At 39.9% G+C, this 17593-nt stretch overlaps 1 protein-coding gene across 1 annotated transcript in view; it reads right to left on the reverse strand.

Annotated features, from left to right (window-relative positions):
• Positions 1 to 17593, reverse strand: part of DEPDC1B (DEP domain containing 1B) — a 106215-nt gene that overhangs the window by 12437 nt on the left and 76185 nt on the right. The window contains exons 8-9 of the mRNA XM_081524315.1: positions 6001 to 6167; positions 3180 to 3356 (exon numbers count right to left, since the gene is read on the reverse strand). Coding sequence (XP_081380441.1) covers positions 3180 to 3356; positions 6001 to 6167 — 344 coding nt within the window. The remainder of the gene's footprint in view (positions 1 to 3179; positions 3357 to 6000; positions 6168 to 17593) is intronic.

Raw genomic sequence — 17593 nt, forward strand, 5'->3', positions numbered from 1 at the left:
CTCACTGCTTATCTATCCCAGGGTCAACCATGAAACTGCCCCAAACAATTCACCAGAACAGTCCAGGTAACTCTTCATTTTCAGAAAGGCACGATCCCAAATGTTACATGACAGAGAGGCTAAGTAGACTGTGTGAGAGAGCAGAGATCTATAGATTCTGAGGGCAAAAACAAACAACTGTTTGGCAATCTGAGTGTGTACTTCTAAGAGAGAAAATGCCACTGGACATCAGATAGTTCTTGATTCTATTCAGGGCCACTGCTGTGCCCCGTCACAGGATCACGCTGCCCTGCAGTTAAGTTCATCATCACTCAGCCTTCTGCCCTTCAGCTGACAGAGAAGGGCTCACAGGGCTAAGTTCCTGCAACACCCACCTGTGCCGTGTGAACACACAAGTCCAAGACACAGAGCAACAGTCACTGCCTGCAGTGTTGCTTGCAGAAATGCAGTGAAAGTTATTTATTTTTTATGTTTTCCTTTTTTTTTGAAAGTTTGGCTCATAAACTATCAAGGGGAGGTGGGAGACTAAAACAACAGTAAAACTACACTTTCATCCATTCAAATGGCAAAGGTATGTATGTTAATAAATAATACCCAAAGTAGACAAAGGTGTAAAGAAATGAATACTTTCTTACCAACGATGGGAAGGTAAACTGAAACAATCACTCAAAACAGAAATTTGACAGTATGCAATCAATGCTTAACACACATTCATGATCTTTAACCACACAATGCCACGCCTAGGAATTTATTCTTAGAAAATAATCAGAGGAGCCAAACAAGAAAAAAATTTAGCTACAAAAAATTTACTGCTATAATGCTTGCAAAATAGAAAAAAATGTAAACAATCTAAATACTAAACCAAAGAAAAATATTTAAATAAAATACGGCATCTCTATATTATAGAATATATTACTAATTATAATGATATTATAGAATATTATATTACTAATTATAATGATATTATGGAATAATGTAACAATAATGTTGATAATAACAACAACAGCAGTACCAAATGAGGGCTTACTGTGTGATAAAACATTATTCTAAGGACTGCATATGTCTTAAACCATTCAATCCTCAAAATAGCCCTAAAGATAGGTATTAACTATTGTTATCCCATTTTATGGATGAGAAAAGAGACATTGAGACAGATGCTAAAGCTGACAGACGTTATGTGTGTGTGTGTCCTTAGTTGCTCAGTCGTGTCTGACTCTTTGTGACCCCGTGGACTGCAGCCCACCAGGCTCCTCTGTCCATGGGGATTCTCCAGGCAAGAATACTGGAATGGGTTGCCATGTCCTCCTCCAGGGGATCTTCCCAACCCAGGGATCGAACCTAGGTCTCTCGCATTGCAGTGGATTCTTTACCGTCTGAGCCACCAGGGAAGCCCAAGAATGGGAGAGGGCAGCCTATCCCTTCTCCAGCGATCTTTCCGACTCAGGAATCAAACTGGGATCTCCTGCATTGCAGGCAGGTTCTTTACCAGCTGAGCTACCAGGGAAGCCCTGCTGCTGCTGCTGCTGCTGCTGCTGCTAAGTCGCTTCAGTCGTGTCCGACTCTGTGCGACCCCATGGATGGCAGCCCACCAGGCTCCACCGTCCCTGGGATTCTCCAGGCAAGAATACTGGAGTGGGTTGCCATTTCCTTCTCCAGTGCATGAAAGGGAAAAGTGAAAGTGAAGTCGCTCAGTCGTGTCCGACTCTTAGCGACCCCACGGACTGTGGCCTACCAGGCTCCTCCATCCATGGGATTTTCCAGGCAAGAGTACTGGAGTGGGGTGCCATTGCCTTCTCCGGGAAGCCTTGAGAGACATTACAAAACATGCCAAAGTCACACAGCTAATAAAGGCCACATCAGAGATTCAAATACTGTTTAGCTTGAGTCTGTGGCTCCTGGCCATTTTGGGTCAATCAAGAATATTTAATGATGTGGAAACTTTTCTTGCTGTATTGTTAAGAGAAAGTAGGTAACTTTCTTATAAAGTAAGTTATAAAAGGGGAATAAAAGAAGGAGAGATAGAAGGAAGGGAGGGAGAAGGGGAAATAGAAAAATATCTAAAAAGACTCTAACACTGACTCAACATTTAGAGTTACTCTGTTATTTTGGTGGTATTTTCTATATTTTCCAAATTCTTTCAATGTATTAGGTTGGTACTTACCAAAAAATAGAAAAAAAACTTTGATTTTAATTTTTAACTTGCACATTAAAAAACAGATAATTATTTAATGATACTTTGGGGGATAGCAGTTCACTGGTCTTTAGTTGTGGAGCCTCAAAAAATGCTTAATGAGAAAGAGATCCAGTCATTCAGAAGGAGCCAAGCAGATCTTCTGCCTGCCTTTACCCAGAGTTCCTGCTCCCACAGGCTGACATACAAACTCTACCGTGGGGCCCACATGATAGTAATACATTATAGTTCTTTTGCATCATTTTAATATAGTAACCACAATGACAATAAAAACAGCTACCTTTGAAAAAGTATCTGCCATATGACAGACATCTGTGCCAAGGGTTTTATAATGCAGTATCTACTCTTTACAACAACTTCATAGAGTAGGTATGGACTATTTTAACACTTGCAGAAACCGAAATCCAGAGGGGATAAGAAACTTGCTCAGAACCAAACAATCAGGAAAGTGGGGAGCCAGGGTTCTGGCCCAGGTCCTGCGGCTCTGAAGCCAGGTGAGCTCTTCCACCACTCTATGGCTTACGGCGAGGCAGTATGGCAGGGAAGTTCAGAGCACTGATTCTGGAGAATGAGTTCATCAGTGTGAATCCTAGCTCTGTAACCTTGGACAGATTACCTACATTCTCTGCCTCAGCTTTCTCATTCAAAAACTAGTGTCTAGGTGGCAAGGCTACTGTGAATCAAGGCATTATTCCACATAAATTACTTCCATCAGGAAGTATATGCACAGTCTGAACAAACCCATTTAAGGAATTCGCAAACAAAAGTATGCAGCATTGACTGACACCACAAAACCTAGGGGGTAATTCCATACATTTTTCAAAGACAAGAACAAACACATGAAGTGCCTACTATGTACCAAGCCCAGGTATAAGCGCTTTGTACAAATTAACTGAATCTTCATTAACAAAAAATGCCAAGAAGCCTAACAAATGTACATGACTTTTTGCAGGCAATTTTATAGGACTGGTAACATCCCTTCCTTTACCTGGACTCTTCGTAGATGGGCCACACGCTCCTCTATGGAGGTCTGCAAGGCCAAAGGGACTTTCAGAATCTCTTGGTAATTGTCCATCAGAAATGTCACCAACCTAGCAGCTAGTAAGTCATCCAAGTCCACTTCATCTTTGGAACACAAGATGCAATGAGAAAATGTCTGAACCATCTAAAAAAAAAATGAGGTCAAGGGAGTAAATTTTTAAATAAACACAAGATGAGGATTTTGTTTTGGTTTGGTTTTTTACCTGCTCTGAACTATTTTGCAAAAAGTAACTGACTAGTCAGTGAGAAATGACCCACAGCACAGGGTGCCCACCTTACCTGTCATCTGGACACACCTGGTCACCTCAGATGGGGTAATCTTCTCATCAACCAGCATGAACAGAACATGCCTTACATCTCACAGGGACTTAGCAGAGATGCTTGTCAGAGCAGTTTTTAAAGACATCTCCTTTTATAGATGTTTTCAATATAAAACAAGGTCTGAAAATTATTATCACCATTGTGACTTGAATCCATGTAGCACTCTTAAGTTCAAAGTACTTTATAACCATTTAGCCTAATAATATCCTAATTTCATTATTATTTTACTTTCAAAAAAATCTGCTAGCACAATCTGTGTGCTTCAAACATCATAGTTTTTCCTAGTTAACTGTTATTTTCTCAGGATTTTGTAAGTGCACTGACAATCATCTTTGAACAAAACCATCAGAAGTGCATTAAGTAATGAAATATAAAAAATATAGCAGTTGCTTCCACAGAATTCATTTTAACTACTCCATTCTTAATACAATCCTTTCAGTTCAGTTCAGTTTAGTCACGTCCAACTCTTTGTGACCCCATGAATCACAGCACGCCAGGCCTCCCTGTCCATCACCATCTCCCTGAGTCCACCCAAACCCATGTCCATTGAGTTGGTGATGCCATCCAACCATCTCATCCTCTGTCACCCCCTTCTCCTCCTGCCTTCAATCTTTCCCAGCATCAGGGTCTCTTCAAATGAGTCAGCTCTTCGCATCAGGTGGCCAAAGTATTGGGAGTTTCAGCTTCAAAATCAGTCCTACCAATGAACACCCAGGACTGATCTCCTTTAGGATGATGTGCTTTTTTCCCCTTTTCCTACAAATTTTATTGCTGACAATCTTATCTCAAAACCAATAAGCATGTAAATAAGTCAGGCAGAGAAAGACAAATACTGTATGATATCACTTATATGTGCAATCCAAAACATACAACTAATGAATACAACAAAAAAGAAACAGATTCACAGACACGGAGAAAAAAATGTGTGGCATGTGGCTACCAGTGTGGAGAGGGAAGGAGAGAAGAACAATGTAGGGGTAAGGGATTAAGAATTACAAACTATTATGTATAAAATAAGCTACGAGTACATATTGTAAAGCACAAGAAATAGCACCAATATTTTATAACTATAAAAGGACTATAACCTTTAAAAATTGTAAATCACTATATTGTACACCTGCAACTTAAACTGTACATCAACTATACTTCAATTTTAAAAACACTGATACACATGACATTATGTAATTTAATAAGACTTCATTTCATCCACATACTACAGGTGATACTTTATCTTCACTCACATACACGCACAGAGGAAGAGACACACAGAGACACTCTGTCTGGGGACTCTAGACCCCAGGGATTTGGGAATGTCTTGAAATTGTGTGCAAATTTTACATATACATTCTTCTGGGAAATAGGTGCAAAGTCTTCTTTAGCGTTTCAGAAAGGTCCATTAGCCCACCTACACATCTACCTACCCATAAAAAGTTAAGAATCACTCTTCTGGGCACTGCCTAGTCCTCTGATCTTGTGCCATGCCTCTATAAGTGGGCCAGCAGGCCCTCAAGCAATACACAGTGCTCCAACAGCATATGGAAAGGATGTACAACCAATGAGACATCAATTCTGCTTTAAGATATTTTCTGGGGAAAATTAAAAAACTTACTAGCAAATAATTCAAAATGTAAACCCTATTTTAAAATACACGCTGACATAATAAAGGAGAAATCAAAATCAGCCTACTAAGTAAAATGGAGAATATATTAAGAAATATCCTCACTCATGGACTCTTGGATCATAGCCTGAAAGATACACATTTTCTCTCTCTTTCCAAGTTGTCTGGTCCAACTCTATTTCATTTTGTCCTTTTTTAATCTATGATGTATGATGCACCTAATCTACCAGTTAGAGTAACAAAGGCTTTGCCACCCTTTTTGTCCTGAAGGAGAGAATGTGGTTTCTTGAGAAGCCAGTGATCTTGTCTGTCTACACTTTCTTCTCTTTGTGTTGACAGCAGGCAGGATGCAGCAGCTATCTCTACACTCAGAGTCTACCCCTACTCATTCTTTACTTTTCATTATGTTCTTTAATATTTTGGCCACCTGATGTGAAGAGCTGACTCACTGGAAAAGACCCTGATGCTGGAAAAGATTGAAGGCAAAAGAGAAGTGGATGTCAGAAGATAAGATGGTTAGATAGCATTGCCAACTCAAAGGACACGAAGTTGAGCAAACTCCAGGAGATAGTGAAAGGCAGGGGAAGCCTGGCATGCTGCAGTCCATGGGGTCACAAACAGTCGGACATGATGAAGCGACTGAACAACAACAAATGTTCTTTAAGTCACTAAGATCAAAAGAATAATACCAGCCCAAGTGGATTTCAAGCCATGGCTCTTTAAGCCAGCCTGCCTTGTACCTTCTTCTGGTTGCCAAACTAGTAAACTTGACTCGAGTGAATTTTATCCCCCAAACCCCAATCCTCTTAGATGTCAGAAATCAATCTACCAGTGTTCGAGTGACAAAGCCATCACACAGTGGTGGCATCTCCTTATTTAAGCAGATCCTTGCCATCATCTTCATCAACAGCTGTAACTTTCTCCTATTTTCAGGAGGCAGGAGGAGGCAGCAAATTTGAAAGGCTTCAATGGCCATTTTCTCTTTCTGTAACAAACCTGATTTAGGGGAGGAAAAATAAAAGGTTTTAATCCTTTAAAACGTATAGCCTACCTGACTCTATTATGTTCACATTTTTATAAGATATGTATTACTAAAATTGTATAAAGCACATTCACATGTTCAATTATACTGGGCTAATTGCTACAGATCCACTGTCACAAATGAGCATAGAAAATACAAACCATCAACTAGGCATGCCAAATATACAAAACAAACACAGCCATTTTTCCTTCCCACAATTTGACAGTTAAAACTGAATTTTCATAGCATTTTTTCCCATTGAATTAAGAGCAGTCAGGTTAAGCCTAATGTAACACTCAACACTCAGATAGTGGAAGACAGCATGGGCAAGAACATGAATATGCCATCACTGTCCTGAAGTCTCCCCTTTTGTACTATTTCCTTATGATGAGCAGGGTCACCATATTGCCTGACTCTCATGGACTAAATAACAGGACTAACGCTCTTGGGGTCATTGCACTGCCAAAGACTCTGCTTCTTTCTAAATAACACCTGTCAAATAATCCTTCCTCCCAATTAAGCTATTTTTTCTAGCTAAGCGTGCTGATTTAATTGTGTTACATGTCAACTCTACTCAGCCAGTATGATTTTGCTAAAAATTAGGGTATTCTAATACTGTGTTCTCTTCAACCATATTTGTCCATCTTCAAGCCTTCTAAAGAGATGAAATTGCTTTCACCAATGTATTGGTCCATATCCAACCTTTTCTAGTTCCAACTAGTCTCTGACTTAAGAGACCAAATCACATTTTACATTCAGCAGATATTTACTGGCCACATACAACATGCCAGGAACAATGCTAGCTCTCTTTGAAGAGCTTGTGCACTGTGAGAAGAAGAGGCCCATGAAGTAGCAAAATGTGAGGGGAGCTGCAAGAAACATCTGCAAGGGGCATATTAGGGAAACTAGAAGTCATTCAACAGGACAGTAGCATAGGCTGTGAGAGCCCAGTAGAAAACAAGCCAAAAGGGTCAGCAGAGATGAGATCTTGGAAGGTCTTGAATGATAGACTAAGGACTTTTGGTGTGAAGAAAAGTTAAAAAGGTAAGGAGCTGGGGAGTGATGGGAAAATACTCCAAGAGTTCTGGTGGTTACTCTCTAAGGACATTTGAGCAGAGATCCAAAGAAAATGAGAGCAAGCCTGGTAAATATCACAGACACAAATTTTCAAGGTGAAGGAAATAGCAATTACAAAGATTATGACAAGGGAATATGTTTGGAGTGTTTGAGGAACAGCAATGAGAGTAGTGTGAAGACAGAGCAGAGGGCAAGGAATATTCAAGTCAGAAATAAGGTTAGAGAGGAAATTTTTATGGAAACACATAAGACTCTGAATGCCTAAAACAATCTTGAGAAGGAAGAACAAAGCTGGAGGCATCATATACCCTGATTTCAAACTATACTACAAAGCTTCAGTCATCAAAACAGTATGGTACTAGCACAAAAACATACACACAGATCAATGGAACAGAACAGAGAGCCTAGAAATGAACCACACTTATATGGGCAATTAATCTACAGTAAAGGAGGCATGAACACACAATGCGGGAAAGATAGCCACTTCAATAATTGTTTCTGGGAAAATTGGACAACTTCATGCAAAAGAATCAAACTGGAGTCCTCTCTCATACTATGCATAAAAATAAATTCAAAATCAACTAAAGACTAAAATGTGAGACCTGAAACCATAAAACTTCTAGAAGAAAATCAGCAGTATGCTCTTTGACATTAGTCTTTATTATATTTGAAGGGGTATGTCTCCAAAATACAAAAGCAAATTAGACAAATGGGACTACATCAAATTAAAAGTGTACAGCAAAGAAAACTATCAACAAAATGAAACCACCAATTACTGAATGGGAGAAGATACTCACAAAAATTAAAAAACAGAACCATCATATGATCTTACAATTCCACTCTAGGGTATTTATCTGAATAAAACAAAAACACTAATTTATAAAAGATGCCTGCTCCCCTGTTACATTCCAGCATCAATCGAAGTGCCCATCAATAGATGAATGGATAAAGAAGGTATGTGTGTGTGCAGATACAGATATAGATACTGGGTTAGACAAAAAGTTCCTTTGGTTTCTAAGTAAAAATAAATGATACACTTTTCATTTTCACCAAGAACTTTGTTGAACAATGTATTCACCATTTTGTTCCACTACTTTCTGCCATTTTTTCAGGCAACATCATAATCCTACCTTCCCAAAACTTTTTATCTTTTTGAGCAAAGAACTGTTCCAGATGCCTTTTACAGTTACCAAGGAATTGAAATTTTTGCCATTAAGAGAATTTTGTAAAGACCAAAAGAAATGGAAATCCAAAGACACAATATCTGGTGAATATGATGGATGAATCAGAACTTCCCAGCCAAGCTGTAACAGGTTTTGCCTGGTCATCAAAGAAACAGGAAGTCTTGTGTTTTCCTGATAGAAGATTATACATTTTCTGTTGACTAACTCTGGACACTTTTTGTCAAGTGCTGCTTTCAGTTGGTCTAATTCAGAGCTGTACTTGGGGGAATTAATTGATTGGTTTTCCAGAAGAAGCTCATAATAAAGGATTCCCTTCCAAGCCCACCATATACACAACATGATCTTTGGAAGGCAAGAAGGGCAGCCCCTGGTGTGGTAGGTGGTGGTTCATTTCATTCACCCCATGATCTCTTCTATTCCTTATTCTACGATTATAAGATTTCTTGATACAAATTAATCTGACCAAAGTAAAGAATAAAAGCTTTTTACTCAAAAGACAAGTCACAGACTATGAAATTATATTTACCAGACTTAAGGATTAGTACCTAGAATGTATTTTTGGAATGACTAAAAAGAACAACCAAAAGAAAAAAAATGAGTAAAGGATAGAAAAAATATTTTACTCAAGAAGAAACCCACATGACAGATAATCAGTAAGAAGATTCCTTTTCATACTCATCAGATTAATAAAATTAAAGGATTGGTAAGATAACAATCAAATAAGAATATATCACTAATGGATGTGTAAATTGCTGGAACAACTCTGGAAAGCAATTTGCTAGAACCAGTAAAGACATGAATATCAAACAACTTAGTGATTCTGCTTCAAGGTACAGAGAAATACATGGATATCTTTGCAGCCTTGCAAAATGTACTGGGTCAGGGTGGCAGGCACATGAATGTCTATTATACCACCCTCCTTCCAAACAGTACTTTTGGTGAAAATTTAGAAATTAAATTGCAGGGTTACTTTCTTTTTGCTGTGCTGGGTCTTCATTGTGGTGCACAGGTTTCTCGTTGCAGTCACTTCTCTTGCTGCAGAGCTTGGGCTCTAGGGCACACTTCAGTAGCTGCAGCTGATGGGCTCAAAATTTGCAGTATGCAGGCTCAGTAGCTGCAGCTTATGGGCTTTGTTGCCCCGCAGCATGTGAACTCCTCCCAGAGCAGTGACTGAACCCGTGTCCCTGCGTTGGCAGGCAGATTCTTCACTGGACTTCACTGGACCACCACGGAAGTCCTGCAGGGTTACTTTTTAAAGTGCTATGTGAGAATATTGTTTTCTTTCTATGAACAATACCACCAATAACAATGAGTACATTTAGCACTAGATCTTGGCTTATAAGTATCATTCTCTACAAAAAGAAACCAAGAATTCTTAAAGAAATGGCTGATTCCAGGGTTGGTGACAGAAAGCAAAAGTTGAGCCTGTAGTGGTAAAAATAAAGTGCTTCAAGAATGCTTGGGACATGGCAAAAGGACACATGAGCCATTCTGAAGGAACCCCTCCCCCGGGATTCCAAATACATGTGTATTAGACTGTGCTGTGCCAAGTCGCTTCAGTCATGTCCAACTCTGTGCAACCCTATGACTGTAGTCCACCAAGCTCCTCTGTCCATGGGATTCTCCAGGCAAGAATACTGGAGTGGATTGCCATGCCCTCCTCCAGGGAATCCTCCTGACCCAAGGATCAAACTCAAGTCTACTAGGTCTCATGGATTGCAGGCAGATTTTTTACTGTCTAAGACACCAGGGAAGTCCTGTAATTAGACTACTTGATATTATCCTATATGTCATGGGGCTGTGTTCAGTTTAATTCCCTCTACCCCCAGTCTTTTTAACTCCTGAAGTCCAATTTGGTTCTTTCTTCTTTGTTCTTTTTTTATGAGATTATCTTTAAAAAACAAAACAAAACACATATACAATTCAATGGGTTTTGGTATATCCACTAAATCATGCCCTTTACCACCATCTTAATTCTAGAATGTTTTTGTCACTGCAAAAAGAAATCTCCATACCTATTAGCAGTCACTCCTCATTTTCTTCTCCCCTCAGTCCCTGGAAGTCACTAATCTCTGTCTCTATAGATTTGCCTGTTCTGAATATTTCATATAAATGGAATCATACAATATGTGATTTTTTGGGTCTGGCTTTTTTCATTGAGAATAATGCCTTCAAGATCCACCCACATTGTAGCATGTAACAGTACTTCATTCCTTTTGATGGCTCAACACTATGCCATTGTATAAATATACTTCTTTTTTTGCATTTATAATTTGATGGACTTTTTTTTTTTTTACTATTCTGAGTAATGCTGCCATGAACATTCATGTACAAGTAGTAGTGACATATACTTTCAATTGCCTTGGGTATATGCCTAAGGGTGAAACTGCTGAATCCATGGTAACTCTATGATTATCTTTTTAAGGAGCTGCAGAACTGTTTTACAAAATGGCTCTGCCATTTTATATTCCCACCTGTAATATATGACAGTTCCAATCTCTCTACATTCTCATTAATACTTGTTAAGCATCTTTTTTATATAGCCATCCTCGTGGGTGTTAAGTGTAGTTATGATTTGCCCTGTTTTGAGGACTATCACCCTAGAGATGCACAGCTTAGTGTGTATTCAGCAACAGATTCAAGGAGATTCCCATGCAGAGTTTTGGAGCTTTTTCTCTATATAATTGCTTTATATTAGTTTGCTAATGCTGCCATAACAATATATCACAGACTGGGTGGCTTAAACAACAGAACTTTTTCTCTCACAGTTTTGGGGGCTAGAAACTATGATCAAGGTTTCAGTAGGTTTGGTTTCTCCTGAGGCCTCTCTCTGTGGCTTACAGATGGCTGATTTCTTGTTCTGACCTCCATGTCATGCCTCAGTCTGTGTCCAAAATTAATCTCTTCTTATTAGGATATCAGTCATATTGAACTAAGTCCAAGTCACACAGTTTTTAAGTGGAGAGGCTGGAGCTTGAACCAGTTGCAGAAATTATTCAAAATATTATTCAAAACATTATTAGCATTTAAAAAATTATTCAAAAAAAAAGTCATGTCATTTATATACTCAACATTAGGAAAGTAGAGATGCAAGGAGCATGGTAAATGATATAGAACCAAATGACTTTGGAAAAACTACTCAACTTCTTCTTTGGTCCACTGAGATTTTCCTCATCTGGAAATGGCAATAATACTAATACCAATTTCACAGGGGTATTGTGAAGGTTACAAAAACAATACTATAGGGGGGCGGGGATAAGATGGCGGAGGAATAGGACGGGGAGACCACTCTCTCCTCCACAAATGTATCGAAAGAACATCTAAACGCTGACCAAACTTCACAAAACTACTTCTGAAGGCTGGCTGAGGACTTCAGGCTTCCACAAAAACTGCGCATTATCTTCAAAAGAGGTAGGAGAAATTATAAAAGATAAAAAGAGAGACAAAAGAGTTAGGGAGGGAGACCCGTCCCGGGGAGGGAGTCGTAAAAGAGGAGGAATTTCCAAGCACCAGGAAACCCTCTCACCGGCGGGTGTGGGGGAGGATTTTTTATCTCGGAGGGCAACGTAACTGGGAGGAAAAAATAAATAAAATCCACAGATTACGTGCCTAAAGCAACTCCCAGCAAAGAACCCCAGACGCTCGCATCATCTGCCACCAGCAAGTGGGGGCTGAACGGAGAGGAGCGGGCGGCATTGCCTAGGGTAAGGACCGGGCCCGAGTGCCCCGAGGGCAATCTGAGGGAGCTAACGTGAGATAGTAACCTAAACTGTGGGACAGCGAGAGAGAAAGAACTATCCCGCGAAAAGCCCAACTCTAAGGCACTGCCGGCCCGCTCACAGAACAAAGGACTGAGCGATACCAGAGGAGAGCTAGCCGGCTGCGGACCGCCCCATCCCCCGCCGGACACAGCGGGCAGGCGGGGCCCGCCAGAGCCGGAAAGGGGCAAACTCGGCTCCAGAGAGGGCACCCCCTACCAAACTGCAAACAGGCTCCCAGTTTCTAAGCAAAGACTGCCTGAGATCCCGGAGGGTCGACAGCCGCCGGGAGGGTCGCAGCCAGAGACCAGCTCCCCAGAACCGACACAAAGCACACCGGAGCCGGGCGCGCCCGTAAACCGAGGCGGGGACCAGGGAGGTGATAAGCCGCACCGCCCCAACAGGGAAGAGCGCCCTCGCCAAACTCCTGGCCGCCTGGGCAGCTCCGACCGGGAACGGCACAAGCCGCGGGCGAAACCGAGTCTGCGCCTTTGTGGAGTAACCGGGAGCCTGAACCTGAGCGGCTTAGACCTGGGAAGTGCACGCAGCTCAGGGCCCGCTCCCCGGCCGAGTAACCTGAAGCCTGAGCAGGGTAGACGGGGAAAGCACACACGCCGTGAGCGGGGGCGAACCCAGTGCGGCCGAGACACTGCGAGCTTACCACACGCACGCCAGAATTGCAGTGTTCCTTCCTCCCCACAGCACGATTGAACAAGCGAACCTAAAGAGATCACCTCCACCGCTTTGTTGCAGGGCGGAAATTAGATACTGAAGAGATCTCCAAACAGAAGCCAAATAAACAGAGGGAAGCGCTTTGGAAGGGACAGGCCAACAGATTAAGATCCCTGTAGTTAATACCGACTGCATTGAAAAGGACCTATAGATCTTGAAAAGTATAAGCAGGAATAAGGATCTATCTAAAACTGAGCAGATCCCACACTGCTCACAACAGCTCCAGAGAAAGTCCGGGATATATATATTTTTTACTATTTTTTTTTTTAATTTTTTTTTTTTTAATTAAAAAAAAAAATTTCTTTTTTTTTCTCTTCTTCCCTTTTTCTTCAAGTCCTCTATTACACCTTTAACTTTCATTTTCATAACCCACTATTAACTTGCAAAAAAAAAAAAAACCCCTATTTTTGAAGCAAACTACATATATATATCTTATACCTTTTGTGTTTTCTTTTTTTAATGTTTTTTTCCTGTTCTACATTTTTTTACTGTTTCTTTTTTTACTGTTTTACTGTTTTTTTTTTCTTTTTACACTGTTTCCTTTTTTCTTTTTTTTTTTAGATTGTAAGTTTTATAAGAGTCTAACCTCTACTCTAGATTTTTAATCTTTGTTTTACATATTTGATATCAACTTTGTACATTTAAGAACCCAATCTTTAGGACCCACTTTTACTCAGGAGTGTGATCACTGGCCTGATCACTCTCTCCACCTATTGATGCTCTTTCTTCTCCCTCAGGGAACCTCTATCTCCCACCCTCCTCCTTCTCTTCTCAACCCAATTCTGTGAATCTCTGAGGGTGTTCTGGGTACCGGAGAACACTTCAGGAACAGGATACTGCCCAGATTTCTCTCTCCCCTCTTAATTCCTCCCTTTCTACTCATGCTCACCTCTGTTACCTTCCTCCCCCCTCTCTATGTATCTCTGTGAATCACTCTGAGGGTTCCAAACTGTGGAAAGCACAGAGGGAAGTGCTTACTGGCTAGATTGCTCTCTTCACATTTGAATTCCCCTCTTCCCCTCCTGGTCACCTCAACCCACCCCCCCCACCTCATCTCTCCATGTAACTCAGTGAACCTTTCTGGGTATCCCTCACTGTGGAGAATCTTTTCACCATTAACCTAAAAGTTTTATTATTGAGGCTGTATGGAAGGAGAAGTCTTGAGGCTACTGCAAGAATAAGACTGAAAGCCAGGGGAAACATTAATTAATAAGAGACCATCCAATAGCCTCCATAAATTCACTGAAACCAAGCTCCACCCAAGAGACAATAAGTTCCAGAGCAAGACATACCACGCAAATTCTCCAGCAACGCAGGAACATAGACCTGAGCATCAATATACAGGCTGCCCAGAGGCACACCAAATCCATAGACATCTCAAAAATTAATACTGGTCACTCCATTACACTCTAGAGAGCAGAAATCCAGCTCCACCCACCAGAACACCGACACAAGCTCCCCCAACCAGGAAGCCTTGACAAGCCACCTGTCCAACCCCAACCGCAGTGAGGAACCTCCACAACAAAGAGGAACTTCATACTACCAGAATACAGAAGGGCCACGCCTAACACAGCAATCTAAACAAGATGAAAAGACAAGAGAAATACTCAGCAAGTAAAGGACAATGAGAAATGCCCACAAAGCCAAACAAAAGAGGAGGAGATAGGGAATCTATCTGAAAAAGAATTTAGAATAAGGATAATAAAAATGATCCAAAATCTTGAAAGCAAAATGGAGTTACAGATAAATAGCCTGGAGACAAAGATTGAGAAGATGCAAGAAATGTTTATCAAGGACTTAGAAGAAATAAAAAGGAATCAATATAGAATGAATAATGAAATAAAGGAGATAAAAGACACTCTGGAGGGAACCAACAGTAGAATAACGGAGGCAGAAGATAGGATAAGTGAGGTAGAAGATAGAATGATGGAAATAAACGAAGCAGAGAGGAAAAAAGAAAAAAGAATCAAAAGAAATGAGGAAAACCTCCGGGACCTCTGGGACAATATGAAACGCCCCAACATTCGAATCATAGGAGTCCCAGAAGAAGAAGATAAAAGGAAAGGCCATGAAAAAATACTCGAGGAGATAATAGTTGAGAATTTCCCTAAACTGAGGAAAGAAATAGTCACAGAAGTCCAAGAAACCCAGAGAGTTCCAAACAGGATAAACCCAAGGCGAAACACCCCAAGACACATATTAATCAAATTAACAAAGATCAAACACAAAGAACAAATATTAAAAGCAGCAAGGGAAAAACAACAAATAACACACAAGGGGATCCCCATAAGGATAACAGCTGATCTTTCAATAGAAACCCTTCAGGCTAGAAGGGAATGGCAGGACATACTTAAAGTAATGAAAGAGAATAATCTACAACCCAGATTACTGTACCCAGCAAGGATTTCATTCAGATATGAAGGAGAATTCAAAAGCTTTACAGACAAGCAAGAGCTGAGGGAATTCAGCACCACCAAACCAGCTCTCCAGCAAATGCTAAAGGATCTTCTCTAAACAGGAAACACAGAAAGGATGTTTCAACACGAACTCAAAACAACAAAGTAAATGGCAACGGGATCATACTTATCAATAATTACCTTAAATGTAAATGGGTTGAATGCCCCAACCAAAAGACAAAGGGTTGCTGAATGGATACAAAAACAAGACCCCTATATATGCTGTCTACAAGAGACCCACCTCAAAACTAGAGACACACACAGGCTGAAAGTGAAAGGATGGAAAAACATATTCCATGCAAACGGAGACCAAAAGAAAGCAGGAGTCGCAATACTCATTTCAGATAAACTAGACTTTAAAATAAAGGATGTGAAAAGGGACAAAGAAGGACACTACATAAAGATCAAAGGATCAATTCAAGAAGAAGACGTAACAATCATAAATATATATGCACCCAACATAGGAGCACCACAATATATAAGGCAAATACTAACAAGTATGAAAGGGGAAATTAACAATAACACAGTAATAGTGGGAGACTTTAATACTCCACTCACGCATATGGATAGATCAACTAAACAGAAAATTAACAAGGAAACACAAACTTTAAATGATACAATAGACAAATTAGATTTAATTGATATTTACAGGAGTTTCCACCCCAAAACAATCAATTTTACCTTTTTCTCAAGTGCACATGGAACTTTCTCCAGGATAGATCACATCCTGGGCCATAAATCTAGCCTTGGTAAATTCAAAAAAATTGAAATCATCCCAGCCATCTTCTCTGACCACAATGCAGTAAGATTAGACCTCAATTACAGGAAAAAAACTATTAAAAGTTCCAACATATGGAGGCTAAACAACACGCTTCTGAATAACCAACAAATCACAGAAGAAATCAAAAAAGAAATAAAATTATGCATGGAAATGAATGAAAATGAAAACACAACAACCCAAAACCTATGGGACACGGTAAAAGCAATACTAAGGGGAAGGTTCATAGCAATACAGGCGTACCTCAAGAAACAAGAAAAAAATCAAATAAATCAACTAACTCTACACCTAAAGCAACTAGAGAAGGAAGAAATGAAAAACCCCAGGGTCAGTAGAAGGAAAGAAATCTTAAAAATTAGGGCAGAAATAAATGCAAAAGAAACAAAAGAGACCATAGCAAAAATCAACAAAACTAAAAGCTGGTTTTTCGAGAAGATAAACAAAATTGATAAGCCATTAGCCAGACTCATCAAGAAACAAAGGGAGAAGAATCAGATCAACAAAATTAGAAATGAAAATGGAGAGATCACAACAGACTCCACAGAAATACAAAGGATCATAAGAGACTACTACCAACAGCTATATGCCAATAAAATGGACAACTTGGAAGAAATGGACAAATTCTTAGAAAAGTATAACTTTCCAAAACTGAACCATGCAGAAATAGAAGATCTTAACAGACCCATCACAAGCACGGAAATTGAAACTGTAATCAGAAATCTTCCAGCAAACAAAAGCCCAGGACCAGACGGCTTCACAGCGGAATTCTACCAAAAATTTAGAGAAGAGCTAACACCTATCCTACTCAAACTCTTCCAGAAAATTTCAGAAGATGGTAAACTTCCAAACTCATTCTATGAGGCCACCATCACCCTAATTCCAAAACCAGACAAAGATGTCACAAAAAAGGAAAACTACAGGCCAATATCACTGATGAACATAGATGCAAAAATCCTTAATAAAATTCTAGCAAACAGAATCCAACATCATATTAAAAAGATCATACATCATGACCAAGTGGGCTTTATCCCAGGAATGCAAGGTTTTTTTAACATCCGCAAATCAATCAATGTAATACACCACATTAACAAATTGAAAGAAAAAAACCATATGGTTATCTCAATAGATGCAGAAAAAGCCTTTGACAAAATTCAGCATCCATTTATGATTAAAACCCTCCAGAAAGCAGGAATAGAAGGAACATATCTCAACATAATAAAAGCTATATATGACAAACCCACAGCAAACATTATCCTCAATGGTGAAAAATCGAAAGCATTTCCCCTAAAGTCAGGAACAAGGCAAGGATGCCCACTTTCACCACTACTATTCAACATAGTTTTGGAAGTTTTGGCCACAGCAATCAGAGCTGAAAAAGAAATAAAAGGAATCCAGATAGGAAAAGAAGAAGTAAAA

The sequence above is a fragment of the Giraffa tippelskirchi genome, chromosome 8 (assembly GCF_054371585.1).
Source record: "Giraffa tippelskirchi isolate mGirTip1 chromosome 8, T2T-mGirTip1v1.2.pri, whole genome shotgun sequence".
Classification (NCBI taxonomy): Eukaryota; Metazoa; Chordata; class Mammalia; order Artiodactyla; family Giraffidae; genus Giraffa; species Giraffa tippelskirchi.